Below are 20788 nucleotides of genomic sequence, written 5' to 3'. Positions count from 1 at the left end.
ACTTCAGATCAACTGCAAGCTGTCTTTTTTATGGTTGGGAAAACATTGTTATTCAGAGCAATATCCATGGTTTTAGAAATGATTATAGATCGGTCCAATTGTGTATATAAACAAAATTATTTCCATGTAGCCTTCTTCAAGTTGTGGTTCTGCAATGTGAGTTACTGTACAATTGTGTTATCCTTTGTTTTGACCAAATTAATACACCTTACATGCCATAACAGGCAGGTTAAACGTTTTGTAGTTTTTTCAATGTGTCAAGTGAAGGAGCAGGGTCTTTAGTCTGAACCAGTGGTCCACAGTTGAAACACCAACAAGATTTTGTTGCAAACTGTTTCTAAGAAAATGTGCATGTTTAAAATGTTTTATTGTCGTCAGGGTGTGCCCATGTAGTAATTCACCAGAAATAATTCCACCACAGATTGAACTCAGCAGCTGCACACCTGACGTTCAGATTGGAAATGCATATTTCATGCTACTGGAGCACGGATCCCTAGAGACTGAAATTGGGAACCAGCTCTCTAAAAGGTACCTCCTCCTTCATCTCCATTTCCCTGCCACTTGCGAATTAAGGTTAGGCTTATTATGAAGGTTAAGAACCAACAGTACACGTTTCAGAGCGCATTGGATTAGGAGAAGCTGTGTTGTTCACATCGGTTTGTTTAGTTTAATAATCAGTAATCTTTTTTTTTCTGTTTTGAATATTGTTTTAAACACTGATGTTCCCAACATGTAAGCTATAAACATGAAACATGGGATGTTTGCTGCGACGGCTGTACCTTCTCTTGAAGCAGCTTCGAAAATGGGATGGTTTGTCTTGATTTTTCCAGCAGTACTGGATTTCCTCCTTGCGGCTGATGAGTTAATAATACTGAAGTCGTTCGTTTTTTAACTGTATGGTTTGCAGTTCACGTCCAGCTCCATTCAGTTCAATGGGCTGAGATGGGAGCTCATTACATTTGAAATATTTTAATTTGAGCCATTACTGATGAACACTCTAGAAAACCCCAGCACCATAGTACCTTCTAGAACAGAATATTATTTTACATTTAAGGAAGTATGTTTAAAATCATTATGCTCTGCAGTTTGAAAATGTATCTGGCTTCATTCTGAAGTGCATCTTTTCTGGAAGTTACCTTTTACTTGGTGTTTGCAGCTCTGCAGTGCAGTATCTGGAAGTGTTGCTGTGACTGCAGGCTAAGCATGGATTATTCACAGAAATGTATTTGTTTACACCTCAAATCACTGCTTTACTGTAGTCCAGCTGGAACTGATAGAGGTACTGCTTGTAGTTTGACATTATTAATAATAATAATAATAAATAAATAATAATAATAATAATAATAATAATAATAATATCATTTAGCAGACTCTTTTACAGAGACTAGGGGGTGAACTATGCACCTTATAACTGGGCATCCCTGATAAACTCCAAGCTGTGGGTCGTGGTCTTTTTGTAATAATCACAGTTCAGTGGTTTGATGTGCTTAACATGGGCTGCAAATCTCAAGGCCACCCCTTCTGGCACAAGTGTTAAATGAATTTGCCATTGTTGCTGATGCGGCACATTAGATTGGGAACTGGATTTTACAGTCTCTAAAATGCTGTGCAGCACTCTGTAGTACCCAGAGGTCAGCCACTGCAGTACTGCTCTTCCACATTTGTGTGTGATTAAAGAGGTAACCAGCCACAGGTTCAAAATATGTGCATTGTGCTTAGGAGCAAAGCTTCATTTAATCTAATTATGTGATTTATACTAAGGGTTATTGTCATTTTTGTTTTCTCAGATGATTTGAAATTGAGATATTTTTCTTTCGTCTGATCATTGTGATTCTGACACACTATTTCACCAAGTGACATCAGCAGTGTCGAATGAAGTGCGTTTTGTCATGTTTTTGCATTGCTGGGCGTGAGTGTTTGCAGTGGCACTGGTTACTAGCTAGTCAAGCGAGGATACAAGCTGACTTGTCGGGAAAGATTCCCAATAAATAATAATAATAATAATAATAAGTGGTTTGAGGTTTAGCCTTATTTGTTCTATTTATTATGACTCCCTGGGTTATGAATAAATAATACTATTCAGCTCTTGTCTACTTCCACATTTCTTATTTCGAGAGCTCAAAATTATATTAAAGGTGTCATTCATTGCAAATTTCATTTTTAAAACATTGGCAGATTGACAGTTTCTTTAGTTTCAAATGGTTATAATTTCCTAGTGTGGTCTAATTCTGATTAAGTGTTACAATAAAGCCTGTTCCTTGTTCCTGAGGCGTTACTGTAGATTTTAGCAATGCTTAAGGCTGAGTTTGACAGGATATGAAGCATTAACAACAATTAAGGATTCAAACATTTAGTCATCTGCTATTTAAGTTTTGAAAACAGGAAGTGGTGGTTCCTGCAGCATTCTCTGTTTTTTAAATAAAAGCATGTTTGTGCTGCCAGAGAGGCTCCAACTCTCTGTAGCCAAATGTACTTGCTGTCTTTCCAAAAGAAGAAATCTGGACAGGAAAATGAAGATTAGAATTATTTTCTCTCCCTACTCGACACCCACAAGCTGAAACCGAATGTAAACTACGGATTTTGTATTGCAGTGTTTTGTATACAAGTGGTGACGGTATGGTAGGTTTAGCTTTGTAAAAATCAAACTACCTTTACGTATTTTTCCACACAGAAGCCCCAGTGACAAAGATTTATATTTTCTTTTTATAAGAATGTATTTACAGAAGCTAAGCTAAAAATAAAGAAGTCTGCAACTAAATCTGTCCATTTCATTCATTGCTAATCTACTACTGAGAGAGGGAGAGAGGCTCTTCTGAAGCGGCAGAAGATTACAATAGATTGCCAGGCAAAATAGATTTAGTAGGAGTAACTGGATAATAGAAGTTATTATTAATCTGAAAACCTAAGAAGGCCTAGTTCAGTCTTAGTATGTATTCTCTTCTTGGTCACCTTTCTCCAAAACAACTTACTGTAGTGAGCAGTTTATTGCTCACCACTGTGTCAGCCTTTGCTTCTGATATGCAGCAAGCACAGTAGCTGTGTTTAGCTAGTGGTTGATTTCATGGACAGCATTTTAGAGCTTGACCAGCTGCACAGTTAGCAGGTGGCTGAAGGGGTGCACTGAAGGACATGTTTGCTCTGTAGCCAGGAAAATGGGAACTGGGCAAATTGGTAATTGGAGCACACTGAGTTTAATGTTTATCTGCAGAATGTGATTAAAATGCTACAGTGCACCCCTGCTTTATTATAAAAAGGTGGTTGTGGAGATAAAGATATACACAGTATGAAGTCTAGTTTTATGGTGAACAACCACGGACCCCCTGAGAGAAATCCAGATGTCCAAATTCAAAAGGGGCTTGTCCACTTGGTTGTATGCCCCTGGTGACTGGGGAACATAGAGGCGGGGGATGGACTATGTCACAGTTATGCTTTTATATCTTGGGAATCAGTGTTCTGAATTTCAGTTAATCTTGTACTTCTACTTGAGAAACTGTAAATGCAGGGATGGAAATTAGACTCCCATTGCATAGCCTGTGTTTTCTATGAGTTTAATAAGACACACCTGAGTTGGTTACCTATACACTGTGGCTAATCAAGTTGGAAGTAAAACCTGGAATGGACTAAACGTCTATGCAATAGGAGTCTTACTGCCATCCCTGTAAATGTGTGGTAACATTTGTCTTGCACCGTGTACTGTATGTTACGGTGGCCCTGAAGTGCAAAACACAATGACAAATTGAAAAACAAAATAGCAAATCAGAAAACACAACGACAAATTAGAAAAAAAAATAGAAAATCAGAAAACACAACGACAAATTGAAAAACAAATTAACAAATGAGAAAACAAAACGACATTAACTCTAAACCGGAAAGGGAGGGGAGATAGGCGAAAGTGTACCACGTCACTGATTGGAGGAACAACACGTTAATCGCCGCTACAGAACTCTGGGCGGGTGCACTTGGAAACTAACCGTGGTAAGTCACTTTTTTCTTGTTTGAATTTTAATGATGTTTTGTATTTGTTTATTTCACACTCGTTTTACTAAAGTAAGGACTAATAAAAACATTAAAACATTAATCTGATCAAATCGGATCAAATTTTCGGGTTATGCTTAAATAGAATTTAAGCATAACCCGAAAACATTAGGACTGTTTTAAGGACTATTTTTGGGAGAGATTTTAAAACATCCTCTTAATTAAACAGTGATTAAAAGTTTTATCAACAGGGCTCTTGTTCGTCTGTAAATGTGTTACAGTAGGCCAGCATCATTGCCGGGATGTGCTTTTGCATTACTGTACATTTAGTTTTTTCATTAGTATTTGAAGCAATATATTTTGAATGTTTGTTTTTTTTCTTTAAGAAGATTATAAGCTGTGGCTTGGGTTTTGACTCTGGAAAATGGGTCAGCTCATTGGGCTAGGTTTTATTTTCAGGGTATTGGCTGTTTGCCAAGGGCCAGAATCAGAAAAGACAGATGACTGGCTGAATTTGGATAAAATAAAGTTGTTTCAATGGAAAAGTACAGTACAGTCATAAGACATCATTTTAGGAATGAGTACTTGTTTCCATGCTGTTGAAATTGAATTTCAAGTAACTTGAAAGAAAGAAAATACAAATTGAGGAAGTTTAGCATTTAAACTGTGTAACCGAGCTGTTTCCACTGGGGTTCGTTGCCCCTTTAAAACCCACTGACCCGACACTGGAACAGTTTAGCGAGGTTGCGCAATTTTATTTACCAAAACAAAACAAACACCTAGCTCTTTTCAAGCACTAACTAAACAAAAACTGGAACATTGACTACAAAACAAGACAGCTAAGCTGTTTACCTGTTAAAACAAAAACAAAAAAAAAGTTTTTACAAATAACACAAAAAGGCTTTACACAGTACCTTTGAATTCTTTCCACTGAGCACACCCTCAAACGTGCTCTTTCTTTAAATACCCTGTACCTGACTCTAATCTACAATGGTAGCAGGTGCAGGGGATAATTAACAATAAAACAATTAAGCAATTTAGTTTGGAAGGGAGATTTTAACCCTCTCCCTGCCACAAACATACATTTCCCATGCACAGGACTCCCTGCCCTATCACAACTGTAAGAGTGGGTATGTGTGAGGGATACAACAATAAATGCATATATTTATTGATTATTCAATTATTGATCGCTATAACTTCTATTTTACATGCCTTGGTGCCCAAGTTAGAGGTCCTCTTCAGTTTCTATTTATTTTGGAATGAGAATGGGAGAATCCAATGCAAATAATGACTTCTGTCTTTTTCATAATAAAGTTTTCTCAATACACGCATAACATTATTGTGTATAAGAGTCTACACATTTGTGCATTGATTATTGTCTTTTATTACATGTCCAATAATCGACTGGGCATTGGGTGGCTGATTGCACATGTTTATTGCATTCCACTCAGTACAGTTCACTGCCAGCTAAGTTACTGCATCAGTTCTATGTACGGTTACGCCTTACTGGCTTCTGAACTGGTTTGGTAGTAACCCTAAGCAGGCATCTCCTTAGTCTCTGTGTCAAGGTAACTCATGCTGTACACTACCAGGAGTAGCTGATAGTACATCTGGTTTAGTTTCTTATCAGACATCCCTATTAGGAAACGTATGAAGAGCCGTGATGATCAGTACAGCTCTATGCAGCTTGGATGCAAATGCAAAAGCGGTTTCTTGTGCAATAATCTTCTGCACCAACAAAAAGCTTACTTAGAATCAATGAGCAGAGGAGTACTGTACTAGCATTTAACTTTCTTAGTAAAGACATGTGTGTTTTAGCATATGCCTAATAAGGAGATAACTGAAGAAGTAAAAAATACATTTAAAGTAAAAACAAATCTGGTTTATACTTAACCATATGTACCATGCTGTAAGGCTACAGTATATAGTAATGTAGACTGAAATGTCAATTTGTATGGGATGACAGTACTATACAGTAGGATAAAGGCTATGTGTGTTTGCTTCACATGCTGTAACTGTGACAGTAGCTGGGATCGGTCTGCACTTCCAGGGAGTGATGTCACTGTGTGGAGGAGGGAGCTCTGTCTGGCTCCAGTCCCAATCTCAGCCTGTACAGTAATTTATGATTTGCGACAGAAATTGAGTATAAAATTGGGTATAAGAGGAAACTGGCTTGGTTGTGGGATCAGAGGACACACCCTGAACCTTCAGTTCTCCTGAGCTGTGAGGGAGAAAATAATTGGGCACTCTAAATTTGAAAATAAAGAAAGAAAGAAATTTTAATTACTAAACATCAATGTTGGTATTAGTCCAGGGGACGATCTAATTTCTGTCCTGTGGGGTTTCACTTTCATCTTTTTGTACTGTTTTGTTGTGAAGAAGGCTTCTTGGTGAAATTGCATGACGAATGTGACGTGCTTGCAGTGGAGCTGTTCCCTTTATAGCCTATGGGGGGGGGGGGGGGGGGGGGGGGGGTCTGTGTTACAGTGCAGTACAGTAGAGGAGGTGCTGCATCCAGAGGGCTGTTCACTGCTCCCAGCTGGCATATCCAGGGCAGACTGAAGAGCTGAAGAACAATTTTGTTTTGCCAGCATTTGTTTTCACTTTGACTTCGATTAAGTCTGTTAGGGCCCCCATTTCCACTAGGTTTGAGTTACTTTACCTACAGTAACGTCCATTACAGAACAGTACCTGTGGAATTATGGACCCACAAGAACCTCAGTGTTGCATTCTTACAGCACAGTACCTGTGAAATTATGGACCCACAAGAACCTCATTGTTGCATTCTGCAGTGTGCTGCTCTGAATTATCTAGAGAGCTGAGGTTTTTACTGATAAACAGATAAAACGCTACTGAAACTACTGCTTGCTTTGAGTTCATGGTGCAGGTTACTGTGTTTTGTTGCAGTAGTAGAGGTATAACACTGTACAGTAATTCCCATCTGTGCTGTTTTTTCATTTGAGCAGTTCTTAAGATGCCTTAACACGTCACCACTACAGAAGAGCACTTTTGGACAGTATCGCAGGGTCAGTTCTTATGTAGAGTTTAATATCAGAAAAGGGGAAATAATAAACACCTGAAAACAGAATGCCCAATTACAGTATATTGTATGTTCATGGTCAGGTGAGCTATTAATTCCTGAGAGTGAATGAGGAAAAGCTAAAGGGGCTTCACCCTAACCATGAAGCAATGCGTGACACATGAGGTCTACAGTGCACTGTAGGTCACCTAGGAGACAGTTTTTAATGTTAAAAATGAGTAAGTGATGCAACTGGACTCTTGGGATGATCCCAAAACGGACAATATGACATAACTCTTGTAACGGAGATCACCTTGCATTTTAAAAATGTTTTGTTGCGTGCCTCAAGCAATTGTGCTTGCAGCGCAGCCTGTCCTTTTTCATTTCATGCTGGCTATTTGTATACCCCACATTTTCTGTGAAATTCTTCTACTGGTGGTTTGTATTGCCATACAAGCGGTTTGCTACGTCGAATGTACTGTACTAAAACACAAGGGCACAACGTTCTATACAGTCCTGTACAGTTATTTTGAAGAGGCTTCTGAAACTCCCACACACTCTTATCTAGGGTTTGGGTTCTGAGGTCTGGGCTGCAGTAGTCAGGGTTAAGCTGGTCACACACACTCTTATCTATGTTCTGTGAATCTGAGGTACCTCATAGGAAGCGGTTTTGTAAGGAAGCTTTTACTTAGTGTTGTCTTTTGAAATATACATTAAACTATAAATTTATAAGAACCCAAATCTCACTAAGAAAAGGGAAGTGTGGTAATAATAGTCAGTGCTAATAAGAGGTAAGAGGTTTTAAAAGCCTGACTGGGAATCCTCTACCAGCTCTATACCAGGTGTACTTAATGGCACTAATTGATGGTGTGTCGGATTGGCTTGTTGGGCACACCTGGTATTGATCTGTTCAAAACTATTACATGGACACCTGCCTGGCCAAGTCTGTCCTTTTGTACCAGCCTTGGAATTGTTTAACTGCACCAGTAAAGCCTACATCCAAGTCCTAGCATTATGCAGTGTACTGCTAAACCTGCAGAGGAATGGACTGCCCAGTACCTGCCCTGTTAATATCTACACTACCTGACCGCTTACTGCATGTATTGGTCATCATCCATTAGGAATAAAAATGATGTCACCTGGAAACCTAAGGAGACTGAAAATGATACACTGGTCTACTGTATATCGATTGAATCCAGCTTGACTTACTGTGTTCCAGTAATCCAGTGTGTAACAATAACCTTGACATTTCCAGGAATGAGCTTTCAGCCTTTCTCTGGATATCTAGGTGGGCTGAACAGTTCCTCTTGTTAGTTGAGCTGCTGTGTGCCAGAGGGAAAAGAAACACTGTGTTTCTATGTGGAATACATCTTGCCTGGAGGATTGCATTACTATTTTTTATTGGAAAGAAACCTTTAAATAGAATGAATCAAAGTACTCCAGCAACGTAGAGCATTGTACTCCTGAGGTGTGTTTTTATTTTGATTTTTTTACACTTTGTAGAATGTGCTGGATTTGCTTAAAGTACAGTATTGCATAGTAAAACCAGAACAGTAAGCCAATGTACACCTCTGTCTCTTTCTTTCTCTCTCTCTCCTCCCTTTTTAAAACTTGGTGTTTCCAAGTAGCAAATGTGTTTTTTGTCTAACTACAGTACCTTCTTCAAATATGTATTGTACTTAACGTTTTACTGTAGCTCTATATAATCCATTGCGGTTTTAACTTGACTTTAAAGGTCCTAATCTTATTTATTATGCAGTCAACTAGAAAAGCCTTCAGGGATAAATGAGCTTTTAATTCTTGTCTTAATGTGCAAGTGAAGTGTTCAGACCCTCGGAAGAGCAGTCACTTTACTGTACAGTGAAGTGGTTCAGACCCTCGGAAGAGCAGTCACAAATCTTGGAGCAAATAATACTAATTAAATAAAATATGTGCTTTCCCTGTATATTGATATTGGTTGGATCCCATTTAAGGATAAGTGACTGGTTTTAATCTTGACTTGACACTACTAAAGGGTTGTAACCATCAGTCTTGACATCCTCAATTAACTGAAATGATTTTGATCTTGCTAGGAAGCATGCTTCTCACTGGTGTGACGATTCTGTTGGGGAGGGGATACAGAAACTGTCATGATAAAATAAAGCATGGTTTACATGCACATGCAGCGCTTATCTCAGCAAGGCTTTCAAAGCACTCTAGGACTTTTATCATTGGTGAAAAGTAAGAGAACTGACTTCCCCAAAAAGCAGTGTGATTCCTATATTGTAATCCAGGCTTCCAAAGGTGTCATTGGCAATACTGTCACATGATGAAGCACACAGTGGTTTCAAGCCAAGCTGGTTAGACCAGTTTTTATGATTTTAAGGTGGAGTTGATTATGAAATAAACAGAATGCTGAAATGAGATTGTCTTGTCCAGTAATACTTATGTCTCTTTTTCCTTTGTAGGCGACGGGCAGTGGAATTTGTGACCCTTGTTTAGTGCTGCATTTTCTGGTTTTTACGATTTGACAGAACAGAATTTGACACCAGCCTACATGTGTTTCCGTGAAGCAGTTTGAATAAGCAAGGCCTGGAAGCTGGCCAGTTGAATGGAACAGCACAGCGAGTGGCTGCCGCCATAACTGGACCCCATTGTGGCAGCCACTCTCTTTAACCCAAAGAACCCACCCCCACTGGGCACCAAATCAAAGTGGGAGTCCAATGCAGGAGAGGATCCTGGGCGCTGTTTCTGGCTGAGTGATGTTTGAAGTTAAATCCATGACTGTGGAGCGCAAAGAGATGGGACCCATCACTGGTAAGGAAAGCAGTTTCATCAACTAGAGAGCAGACCTGGGCACAAGACAATTACAGCAGAATTGTTTTCTGAAATTCCAATTACAATTTTGTTCAATTACAGTTCCAATTATGCCGCAGGCATTCCAATTAGAATTACGTGAGTGATACGGGAGCCCTGGAATGCTTCCCTGAAACAGGAAACAAAAAGCTTTGACACTCTGAATGAGCGTCTAGTTATTTCTGACTGAAATCCACTTCTGCCAGCTCAATTTTATAGACATACCAACCTACCAGCCAGTTATATATGTATCATATGTATTTAGCATCACTTGTCACACCCCACCTTGCATGTAAAATGTTACTGTGTTGTAGTCAAGAAGATTCGGTTGGTCATAGCCGGCTCAATTTTAACTATTTAAAATTGACAATGATGAATTTGGTTAGTAAGGTTACAACGGGCCTCAGTGAGAAGGTCTGCTCTTCCTACTCTAGTAAGTTTTGCCTCACAACAGGGGGGGGTGACGGGGGGGGGGGGGGGGGTGAACTTTTAAGCTATAATAATGAAAATGCTCCTCCCATGCTGGGACAATGATGAAATACCCCTGACGGGATTATGTTCATTGACATTAATCAGTGCCTGTTATATAATGGCTGTCGCACAGGTCTGCTGACTGAAAAGGACTATGTTTGTCATCATTTCTGCAGAAACTGGTCTGATAACACCAGTGTATATTAACCCAAACACCACACAATGCTACTGTAGTGAAGGGGATCAGACTGTCTCAGTTGTGAACACCTGTTGTATAGGTGATACAACAGCAGTGGTAGGGTGGGTGGTTGGTACTATATCTGAATTCTCAGCTCTAAGAAATATTTGGCCTTGAAGGCAGCAACCATAGATTTAATACTGTGTATGAGAATTGCTGCATTAATAGCACCCCATGTACTGTACAGCCAGTCTTTTAGAATTAGAGTGAGTGGAAGACTGGACTGACTGAACATGGTTCATTACTTTCTGGATAGGCTGACATGAATAGGTGTCCTAATGTAGTGTTGTCTGAAATGTTTTTCAATGCCAAGAAACTTAAAGATAACTAAATAGTTTCGGTACTGATACCTTTCTTTGACCTTTTGTACTGTATGAAGGCTCTCATATTTGTCGAGCTACATGCAACCTGAATGGCTCATTACTTGTTTCTAGTCTGTTCCAGTACTTGAGATGGCATTGCACACACACACAGTTCATATGTATTACACACTGAACATCTTCTATAATACTATTTAGATTATGTCCATAAAGCAGAACAAAACTTGAACTACAAGTTTACTGTTACATTGGACCATACATCTGGAAAACCAGTTCTACAATTGGTGTCGACATTATTAACAGCAGTCAAGCTTCTGTTATCAGGTCATTGTGGGGATCAGATTGTGGGATCTGGAGGTGTCTCTGTCTGTACATCCGTCTGTCTTAACATTTGTACATGTGTCTTGAACACAAGTAGTTAATGTACATACTGTAAACTCTGCAATGATACTTACACCTTATTTGCTTACCTAATGACATCCACAGCAGGTCTTAAATACCACTTCCCCGATTTGATCTATTTACAATGAGTTTTAAGTACCGGTTATCCGGCTTTTAACAGTTTTATACTATTCTGTACATAATGATGATATACAGCATGGTGATTGAAATTATTACTATTTAACAAAAAAAAAAAAACGTTGTTTGACCTAGTTCTTGTATCACTATTAATTGATAGTCATTTGCCATTGTTGGCTCAGGAAGAACACACATATTATAGGTTTGCTTTCTGTTGAAGCTTGTGTGTAGGAGTGCACCATCTAGTGGCTTGAATGAATATTGTTACCTTAGTTTTAGCTTTGATGTACCATACAGACTAACACAGTGATACCTATTCAGGGTTGCATTTTATTCATTCCTGTAAAGTGTCATAGGCGTTTTAAACAGTATACTATTCAGTTATAAAACCAGGACATTGCATTCTAGGTTGTGCTACTTTATTGATGTACAGTAACAGCTGATTTGTGTGCTCTGCGGTATCTTTGGGAAACCAAATTAAAACAAGATACTGCATCTCATCAGACAATGCTAGTTAGGAAATTGTTTAAAATTAATTAAATATGATTTGCTTTGGTTGTGCCGGTTATGTCATTTCTGTCTCTCTCTTCTGTGCAGATGTGGGCTGCAGTGAGGATCTTCCTGAGGCAGAGCTGGTGAGCCTCCTGGAGGACCAGCTGCCCCAGTACAGCCTGCGGGCCGACTCCCTGTACCTGTACGACAGCCAGGACTGGGTCCAGTCACCCTCCTACTCCACCGACGACGTATCCAGTGCTCTCTCACCAGTGCTGGCAGAGGAGACCTTCCGATACATGAGTGAGTGCAACCAGCCTTTTATACACACTGTGCAGCAGTGAGGGCAGCCAGCCTTTTGTACACACTGTGCAGCAGTGAGGGCAGCCAGCCTTTTGTACACACTGTGCAGCAGTGAGGGCAGCCAGCCTTTTGTACACACTGTGCAGCAGTGAGTTCGGCCAGCCTTTTATACACACTGTGCAGCAGTGAGTTCGGCCAGCCTTTTATACACACTGTGCAGCAGGAGTTCTGATGTCCTGGTGGGACAGCCAGATTGTTTAGAGGTCAAAGCTGCCCCTTGGAAACATGTAAGTGTGTCTCTGGCGTTCTTCTTGCGCCTTTTCGAGGGAGACTGCTCTAGAGAATAAAACAATCCGCAAGCTCAGATTTCTCCTGTCCTGGGGAAGATTGTAGTCGTTGTATTGTGTGTGTGTGTATGTGTTTTTTTTTTTTTTTTCTGTAGCTAATCAGAGCATTACAAATCCTACACTGAGGGATATGTAGGAGTGAATTTGCTGCATTGTGTTGTGTTTGCCTCGGAAGATGAAATCCAGCACAAATTTACAGTACTCTATGAAGTGAGCTTTATTAAACCAGTGCCTGTCACATCTGATCAATTCATTACCCAGTATAACATGATGTAGAAGAGAACCACTTTGTAGCTTTCATTAACAGGGCAGTAAACTCTATAATCCGTTGCTGGGGATACATACCCCTGGTAACGGATATAACGGAGGCTGCCATCCATTCCTGTGTATACTGCACATGTTTTCTGAATACTGTATGTCTAGAGAACAGCTTGGCACATTGTTAGTGCAGCACAAACCAATTTTATTCAAGCTCTGCACAGGTGAGGGTCATTGGTGTTGATTTATCAGTCCAAGTGAAGAAACAGCTGCTTGGGTTTGTGTGGATTGCTGTTCTCCTGAAGCAGGAATCTGCGCAAATATAAGCAGCTGTTTCTTCACTTGTTTCACTTTGAATGGGCTAATTTACCAATCAACATCAATGACCCTCACCTGATTTCTGTGGAGAGCACAGGCCAAATAATCGCTTTGTGCAGGACTCCCAATTATGGTGAGACTTGGTGTGACATTCTTTACTGCAAGTTACTGATATATGGAGGACGCTGTCTGTATTTACAGTATGAGCTGTGGTCTTATGTCACATGTACATGAGGGTCGACTCATTCATGATGCTGATATCCTGTAATTTTGTAAAACTAGCAGTGGTGGGATTTGTATGGTACTTAATTCCACTGAAAGTTTGGGGGTGACACTTAGGTTTAGAAATTGGTGGGATCTTTTGTGCATTTGTTTCATATTTATTTCTTGGTTCCGGGTCAGACATGTCTGTTAAACTGTAATTTTAGTACTGACTGGACATTATGCCACACACTGTACCTTTATGAATACAGCCCCCAGTGATTTACAAATTGGTGGGGAAAAAGCAGCAATTTTTAACAGCCTTCTACTCATAACCTTGTCTTAACAAAGCAGTACAATAGAGAACAATGCAAGGCTGGGGTTGTCAGAGATAGGGCAATGCGGGAACGTTTGGACGAGCGCCAAAAAAAAACAGAGCAGCCTATTCCTCCAATTCAAGAGGGGTGGCGTCAGAAAAGTCCTAAATAGTTACCCTTGAATTTTTATTATAATTTACTGCATGGTGCTTTTAAAAGGTTAGTGAGTATTTCAGTATCACCGTTTGCAAGTGGGCTGGACCTACAGCATGTAAATTTAGCAGTAGACCAGATGGCTAGGCAGAGCAGAGGGTGTGTGTGTGAGAGTGTTGAGCTGTGCGCTGGGCTGTAAGGGCTTGTGTGTGATGTCACACGCTGCATGCCAGGGTTCTCGGCACAGACTGTCAGGAGCAAGTCACATTGGCTTTGTGTGAGAGTCCCCTCGCTTCCCTGCGAGGATGTAAACGAAAGGGGAGCCGTCATGCCTTTCTCTAACACGGATGTCTGCAAGAATGAAGAGCTGTATGAAGCCTTCGCTTTGGAAGGTGAGCTGCTCCAGTTACTAGCAGTAGATGCAGTAGATGCTGTGTTTGGGAGTATGATCTCCCCTCATTGGGAAAGACTGCAAGGCAGTGCACAAGGTTATAGCAAGTACAGTAGCTTGCATGACCTTAAAAAAAAAAAGTGTTAGCCAACCCTGTATTCTTACTTGCCAGCAAACAATTGCTTTATAATATTAACATTAGAAATGTCATTTAAAGGATATTCTCACTAAATCTGACCCTTTTTAAAAAAAAAAAAAAAATTAAATTATTAAAGTCGTCTCTTGCTGTGGAGCAGAGGTGAGGCATATACATTGCTTAAGTGTTTGTACTGCTCTCAATGTTGCTGTTGTCATATCACATTGCAAGCAATAATTAAGCTCTCCCGCAGCACACAGAAGTATAAAAATACCACTCCTATCCCTGAGGTTGTGATCAAAGCAATATAATATAGGACACACTCTCCTGTCTGTTATAAGCAAAGGGGACACACATGAAAGCATTTGAAAGAATGCTTTTTGATGCAGGGTTCTAAAAATAACAATCTGCTGTTTACCCCTGTGTTGCTCTGTGATTCAAATAGGCATGGGAATAAATTTGATCATCAGGCTCTGTTTGCATAGATATCTTCCAATAGTTGTTTGTGTTTTACTGATAACATATTGCAGCAAACACCTCTGTATAGTATATTCAACATGGACTTAAATATGTATATGCATTACAGGTATGGGGCACTCCATCTATGAATAAGAAATAGGTACTGAAACTGCTATCTGTTGTTATGGCTTGTGTTGGAGTGTCCCACCCCTATGTGTAAGTTTGTGTGTGTGCTATTAGTATTATTATTTATTATTATTATTATTGTGATTTTATGGATATATGATGGCAAAAAGCCGTGTTATTTGTATTTTATTACTGATTTTATGAGCAAAGTGCCATCCTCCATGGTATTGTTTTGTATTATTTATTGTTTACATACCTCGTGGGAATGCGTGACTGATCAGCTACATAACATACTTAGGTGACCAGTCACACATCCATAGTAAATCTGTGCAGAATGTGACTGAGGGATAATGTAATAATTGATAGCTAGTTAGTCCCTTGGTCACAAATATAAAAAGACCTGCAGCTGCACAGTGATGAGTGCGTTCGAGAGGCGTAACGAGTCGGGTGGTGAAGGAAGGTAAAACTTTAAAGTGGACTAGAGAACAATTGGTAAAACGTGCTGGCTCTGCACCAGCACGATGCTTACTTGTTTGTTTTGGCCACCGTGCCGTTTTGTGTTATGCGAGGTCTGTTTGTTCTGTTTTGTAAAACTGTTTATTTTTTTATTTAATAAACGCACTGAGCGCCGTTGTCACCCCTGCAACCATCCAACTCACTTGGCTACACTACTCCAAGTGCAGGTTTTATTGCATTAAATAAATGCACACTGGCATCTGCTGCAGCAGCAAGTGAAACTGCAGCACTTCCACATCTGTCCACAAATGTATCCGTGAGCTCAAGTTTGAAATGTTAACCTACTTTTTTCTCAGGAAGTCTGCAGCATCCATAGATACAGCTTTTGTCTGCAGTCAATGTCCTGTAGTGTTGAAAACCCTGAAAGAATCTCGACAGCTCATTGGAATCCAGCGCAGGGAATCTGTCTCTGTGGATAGACTGCCCACGGCAGACTAGAAGTTGCGCGACTCTGTCTCTCTCAAAGCAGGCAGTTTGAAAAGTTCACAATCCACTTGAGGCTGAAGCTTGAAAATGAATCAATTTCGTGAAATTGATGCCTTCCAAGCAAGAGCATGTTAACATATTGGATGAATTGATTATCCAAGCTGTTTGAGAGCGGACTTTTCTAGAGATGCAGACGTTTTTATTATGTAAGCTGTTCAGTCCCTTTCAATTTTTGCCACTCTTTGAATGTTACTGTAGTATCAAACAACAAATGGACCTTTGCATATTAAACCTTCTTCTTAGTTGCTTGTTACCAGTTTCATACAGTTTGATTTCCCTTTGACAAAAAATATAAAGCAAATTGCACCTTACTAAGCAGGGGACACTGTTTTGTGCAAGTTGTAGATCAGTGATTCTCATGCTTGTTTTTAACTACGACCCCCTTTGAAGTGTAGAAGTTAGTTGTAATACACCCCCCTTTAATATAGAAATTATATATTTTAATATTACATTCTACATGTAGATGTAGTATTCCAAATTGGACAGACTTCAATAACCCAGCTCACTACAAAATATTCACTGCAGTTGACCGAGCAGGTATAAACAATAAATACAAATGAGAAACTGAGTCAGGTGTGGTTGTTTTGTGACTGCTGGTTTGAGAACCTCTACCCAACACTGTGCTTCTTGTGAATTTGCCAGTCTATAAGTGCCTGCATTTAATTTAATACAGTTAGCGTACACACTTTAGTAAATGTGGATGCCTTAGACAGTATAGTCAGCACATGGACATGGTTTGCCATAGTGCTGTGCTATTGGTGGCTCCAAGCCAAGATTACATTCAGGCCTGGAAAGGATGCTCCATTGACAAGTAGCGCAGTCCACTGGTTTAACTGGTTTAAAAGTAAATGGCCTGGGTGTCAAGCCCTGCTTCATTGCTTGTCTTTACAAATGGAATTACAGTAGGAACAGAGACTGCAGGGGTCCACTGTAGATAATCTGCATTAGCTGTCAGACTGTGAAGCACAAACACTGTGCTGGGGAATTTTGACAAGATTTCATTCTAAATAGCATAGTCGGTCACCCTGTTTCATCTGGTATAATATTGTAAATGGATTGCAGAGCTGAGTTCTGTCACCCAAAATGTGAGTAACAAGATGGTGTTGTACCATAAGAGACCGGGTCAACTATACGTATTACAAGTCCTATTCCTTTAATAGGATTTTATTAACAAAAATCTTAAATTAATCTGTTTGAAATGAATATTGTTTGACTTGCTGTTTTCATTGGCTGAGAGGCTTTAAGTGCTGAATGCCAGTTACCTTTATACTACCTTAGCTGTTATAATACTGGTCTCTGTACAGTGAATAATGAAATCATCAGACTTAACATTCACTTCTGCTGTTATAAGCTGAGGTCCACATTCTGACAGTCTGGCGTGATTTGTAATTGATAAGGTGTTTCATAATATTTGCATTGGCTTACAAATGAACTGCAGCATATACTAATATGTCTGTATTGTTTTATCACTAGGGACACACTTTGTGTGTGGGGGGGGGGGGGGGTATGTTTGTTTCTGTACAGCACTGATATCTCTACATTATTGTATTTACTCGGAAATGAACGGAATGCAGTTACTGTAATGGGCTTGTAATGCAGACTGCATCAGACAGTGGCCGAGTGTTGGTTTTTTTTTTTTTAACAGTTTTTCAACTAGGTAGGATTCAGCAAAACTCTAGACAGACAGATGGGGTACTTTTTGTGGACTACTACGTACAGACCAACTACTTGAATGATGGCCATATGGTCTAATATTATAAATCATTGTTTTTAGAAATTTGACGGCCTCTGCTTTTAAAATACAGCTGAAGGTCATGGTCTAGTCCTAGTGCTTCCGGGACCCTGGGAACTAGCTCTGATTGCTGTGTGATTGGCATGTTTAATTCCCACAGGAGGAGGTTCTTCTCCCCTGTCCCATTTATTAATGAGGTTAGCTCATGCTGATGTGACAGAATGCAGGGCGATATTGTGCGACCTTGACAGACTTCAGTGGACTATTTAAAGCCTGTGTGTGGCTCTCTAACCATGAGACTGTTGTTGTGTCTCACTAGCATAGTGCTGATAGACTAGAATGAGGAATAATGAACAGTGGAGATAGAAACTTAAAAAAAAACAAAAAAAACACACTTTATAGGGCAGACTATGGTATCAAAGACTGGTATATGATATATTCTCAAATTGTAACACAGACAGCGCATCAAGGTTAACTTTTGGTACGACATTGGCACTCGTAAGGCAATTTAAAATTCCTTGGTGTGTGTTAAATTGATGTCAGACGTCTTTGATACATATTGTAACTCTTTCAATGTACAGTTCATTTTATGGCACTTAATCAAAACTGTACCCGATTTTCATTCAAATGTTTTTTCTCCACGTATACTTTGGTTAACCTACAGACTATTTGTTTAAATATTGGTACCTGTCAATTTTCCCTTGTCATCTCTCTTTATCATGTATGTGCCTCCTCATTTTATAGCATTCTACCTAATGGTTTTCTCTGTCCTTCCCCCTGCTCCCTTCTCTCTATCAGCCTTCCTTGCATTGGAGCCCCGCAGCCTTTCCCAAGGTAATCTGTGGTGATCTCTGTAACCCCTCACAGTAATCTGTATGGATGGCTGTACCCACTTACTAGTCTGTAAGGTTGTAGCAACATATTAAAGTCAATATTACAATATGCCGGTCACAGTACAATGCCACAATTAATGTGATAGTCCTGGTGGGCTACTTCTCTTTGATGCTTAACTTTTTCACTACCAGCTAACTTTAAGAACAATCCCCCTAATAAAACTAATTCCGTAGTTTCATTGTCCTACTGTATAATGAAGAAGAAATAAAAATGGACACACATTAGTTTACTGCTCTGCTGTATTGACCGCAGTTGTCTTTCCTGTACAGCAAAAGCGCTCTGCTCTTTTCTAGACCTGTATAAAGTGCCCAATATGAGGTGCGTTGAATAAGATGCTAGCACAGTGTGTTTGTCATGCTATGCACTGTATGATGAATTGTCTAGAATTACAGACACAGTAGATACTGTATAGCCCGTCTCTTGTATGTTAAGGAGATATATCTCTGATTGTGCATGCAGTAGATTGGCCTTGGAAAATGTATTTATTGGTTATATTGAGTAGCATTGGGTAACCTTGTTTTAATTGAATATTAAATATGGTGGGCTTTTTTTGTTTTTTTTCTCTCTAGTTCTAGGTTCAGACAGAGTGGAGCAGATGACCAAAACCTACAATGACATCGACATGGTCACACATCTGCTGGCTGAGGTACGCTATTGAATTACTAAATTAGCACCCTACACTATTATACTGAATATGAAATGCTGAGAGTTTCATTTTTAGCTGTTTACTGCACTGTTCAATTTGCACACCAGTAGTTGTACAAAAACCAGCACACACATTGTAAATATTTGTACACTGAATAAAATAAAAAGTTTATCGGATTGTTCTCAAACACAGTCCTAAGGTCAATAGATGGCAAGGAGCCTGTGATAAACGTTTTTAGAAGTTTAGTGACAAGGCAGTCGTCATGTTTACCATGTGTGACAGGACAGATATCTGTGGGTAAGGATCCATCTTTGGAAGGAGGACCCTAAGAAGCGAGAAACAACTTAATTAAACTTCAGTGTCCTTGTAGTAACATTGAGATGTTTCCCACTGGAGTTTTAACATTGACAATATTTTACTTTCAAGAAAATGTCAGTTTGCAGACTGGAGTAATAAGTCACACCTAAGCCAGTTGAACTGATTGAACCAGTATAGCAGTGACAGTCTTATCTGATACACTGGCATGACTCTGGTGGCCAGAATGATATTTCAACAGCCAGAACACATTGACGCCCAACAAGGGCCATTAACAGGAGCACTCGTTCCCCAGTTGGACACCCTGACTGTGTTTGGTGTTTCCTTGCTTGCTACAGCGCGATCGTGATCTGGAGCTGGCAGCTCGGATTGGCCAGTCCCTGCTGCAACGAAACCATGTGCTGGCTGAGCGGAACGAGGCCCTTGAGGAGCAGCTGGCACAGTCCTTAGACCAGGTGAGGGCAGCACTTTAAACAGTGGAGCGCTAACCAAGCTATCACTCAATCAATCAATCAGTCTTTCTTATATAGCTCCTTTCATAGATGCAGTAACAACAAGAAAATCCATAATACTTAAAATACAGAGAAATGTATATTACATTACACTGGAAAGTGCATAATATATGATAGTGTCAAACTAATCACAGGTTCCGTTTTTCTATTGTTGAAGGTTCTTTCCTGTTGTTTTTTAAACTTCAGTTTGTGATATGCAGATATTTCAAAGACAAGGCTCTATTGCAGGTTGCTGCTGCTTCCTGGTCCCCAATCATTATAATAATAATAATAATAATAATAATAATAATAATAATAAATAATAATAATAATAATAATAATAATAAAAACAACAAGTGAACACCAAAAAAGCACAAAAGATCACCAGCAAAATGGTAAAATGCAGTTAGAATAGATTTTAAAGAAGTACTCTGACATTTAATTCAAGCTTACTGATGTTGGTGGGGCTTGATTAAACACCATCACACTTAAATTTCTTTCATGTTCCAATTTTATGTTTAACTGCCAATAGAGCTGAGCTGGAAGAGTTTTCTTTAGCTACGGTACGTGCTCCTTTGGTGCTATGTCTGTCCTCACTTTGTGTCTTCTCTCTGCAGGTGAACCAGGTGCAGCACGAGCTGTCGAAGAAGGACGAGCTGCTGCGCATCGTGGCCAGTGCCTCGGAGGAGAGCGAGACCGACTCCAGCTGCTCCACGCCGCTTCGCCACAATGAGTCCTTCACCATAGCTCAGGGTCTCAGCCAGCTGGAGGCGCTGCAGAGCAAACTGAGGGATATGGAGGAGGAGAACCTGGCCCTGCGCTCCAAGGTA

General features: G+C 39.8%; 1 protein-coding gene across 2 annotated transcripts in view; it reads left to right on the top strand.

Moving 5' to 3' along the window:
- The window catches only part of LOC121322102 (trafficking kinesin-binding protein 2-like), a 35218-nt gene that overhangs the window by 1705 nt on the left and 12725 nt on the right, over positions 1-20788 (top strand). Inside the window, exons 2-7 of one of the 2 annotated variants that reach the window (XM_041261622.1) lie at positions 9442-9790; positions 11975-12172; positions 18411-18446; positions 19076-19152; positions 19806-19922; positions 20576-20785. In XM_041261622.1, coding sequence (XP_041117556.1) covers positions 9736-9790; positions 11975-12172; positions 18411-18446; positions 19076-19152; positions 19806-19922; positions 20576-20785 — 693 coding nt within the window. In that variant the 5' untranslated portion in view covers positions 9442-9735. The remainder of the gene's footprint in view (positions 1-9441; positions 9791-11974; positions 12173-18410; positions 18447-19075; positions 19153-19805; positions 19923-20575; positions 20786-20788) is intronic. The other variant, XM_041261623.1, reaches the window with a different exon arrangement.

The sequence above is a fragment of the Polyodon spathula genome, chromosome 10, assembly GCF_017654505.1.
Source record: "Polyodon spathula isolate WHYD16114869_AA chromosome 10, ASM1765450v1, whole genome shotgun sequence".
Taxonomy (NCBI): domain Eukaryota; kingdom Metazoa; phylum Chordata; class Actinopteri; order Acipenseriformes; family Polyodontidae; genus Polyodon; species Polyodon spathula.
The sequence above is the reverse complement of the archived record's forward strand: the minus strand, read 5'-3'. Positions and strand labels throughout refer to the sequence as shown.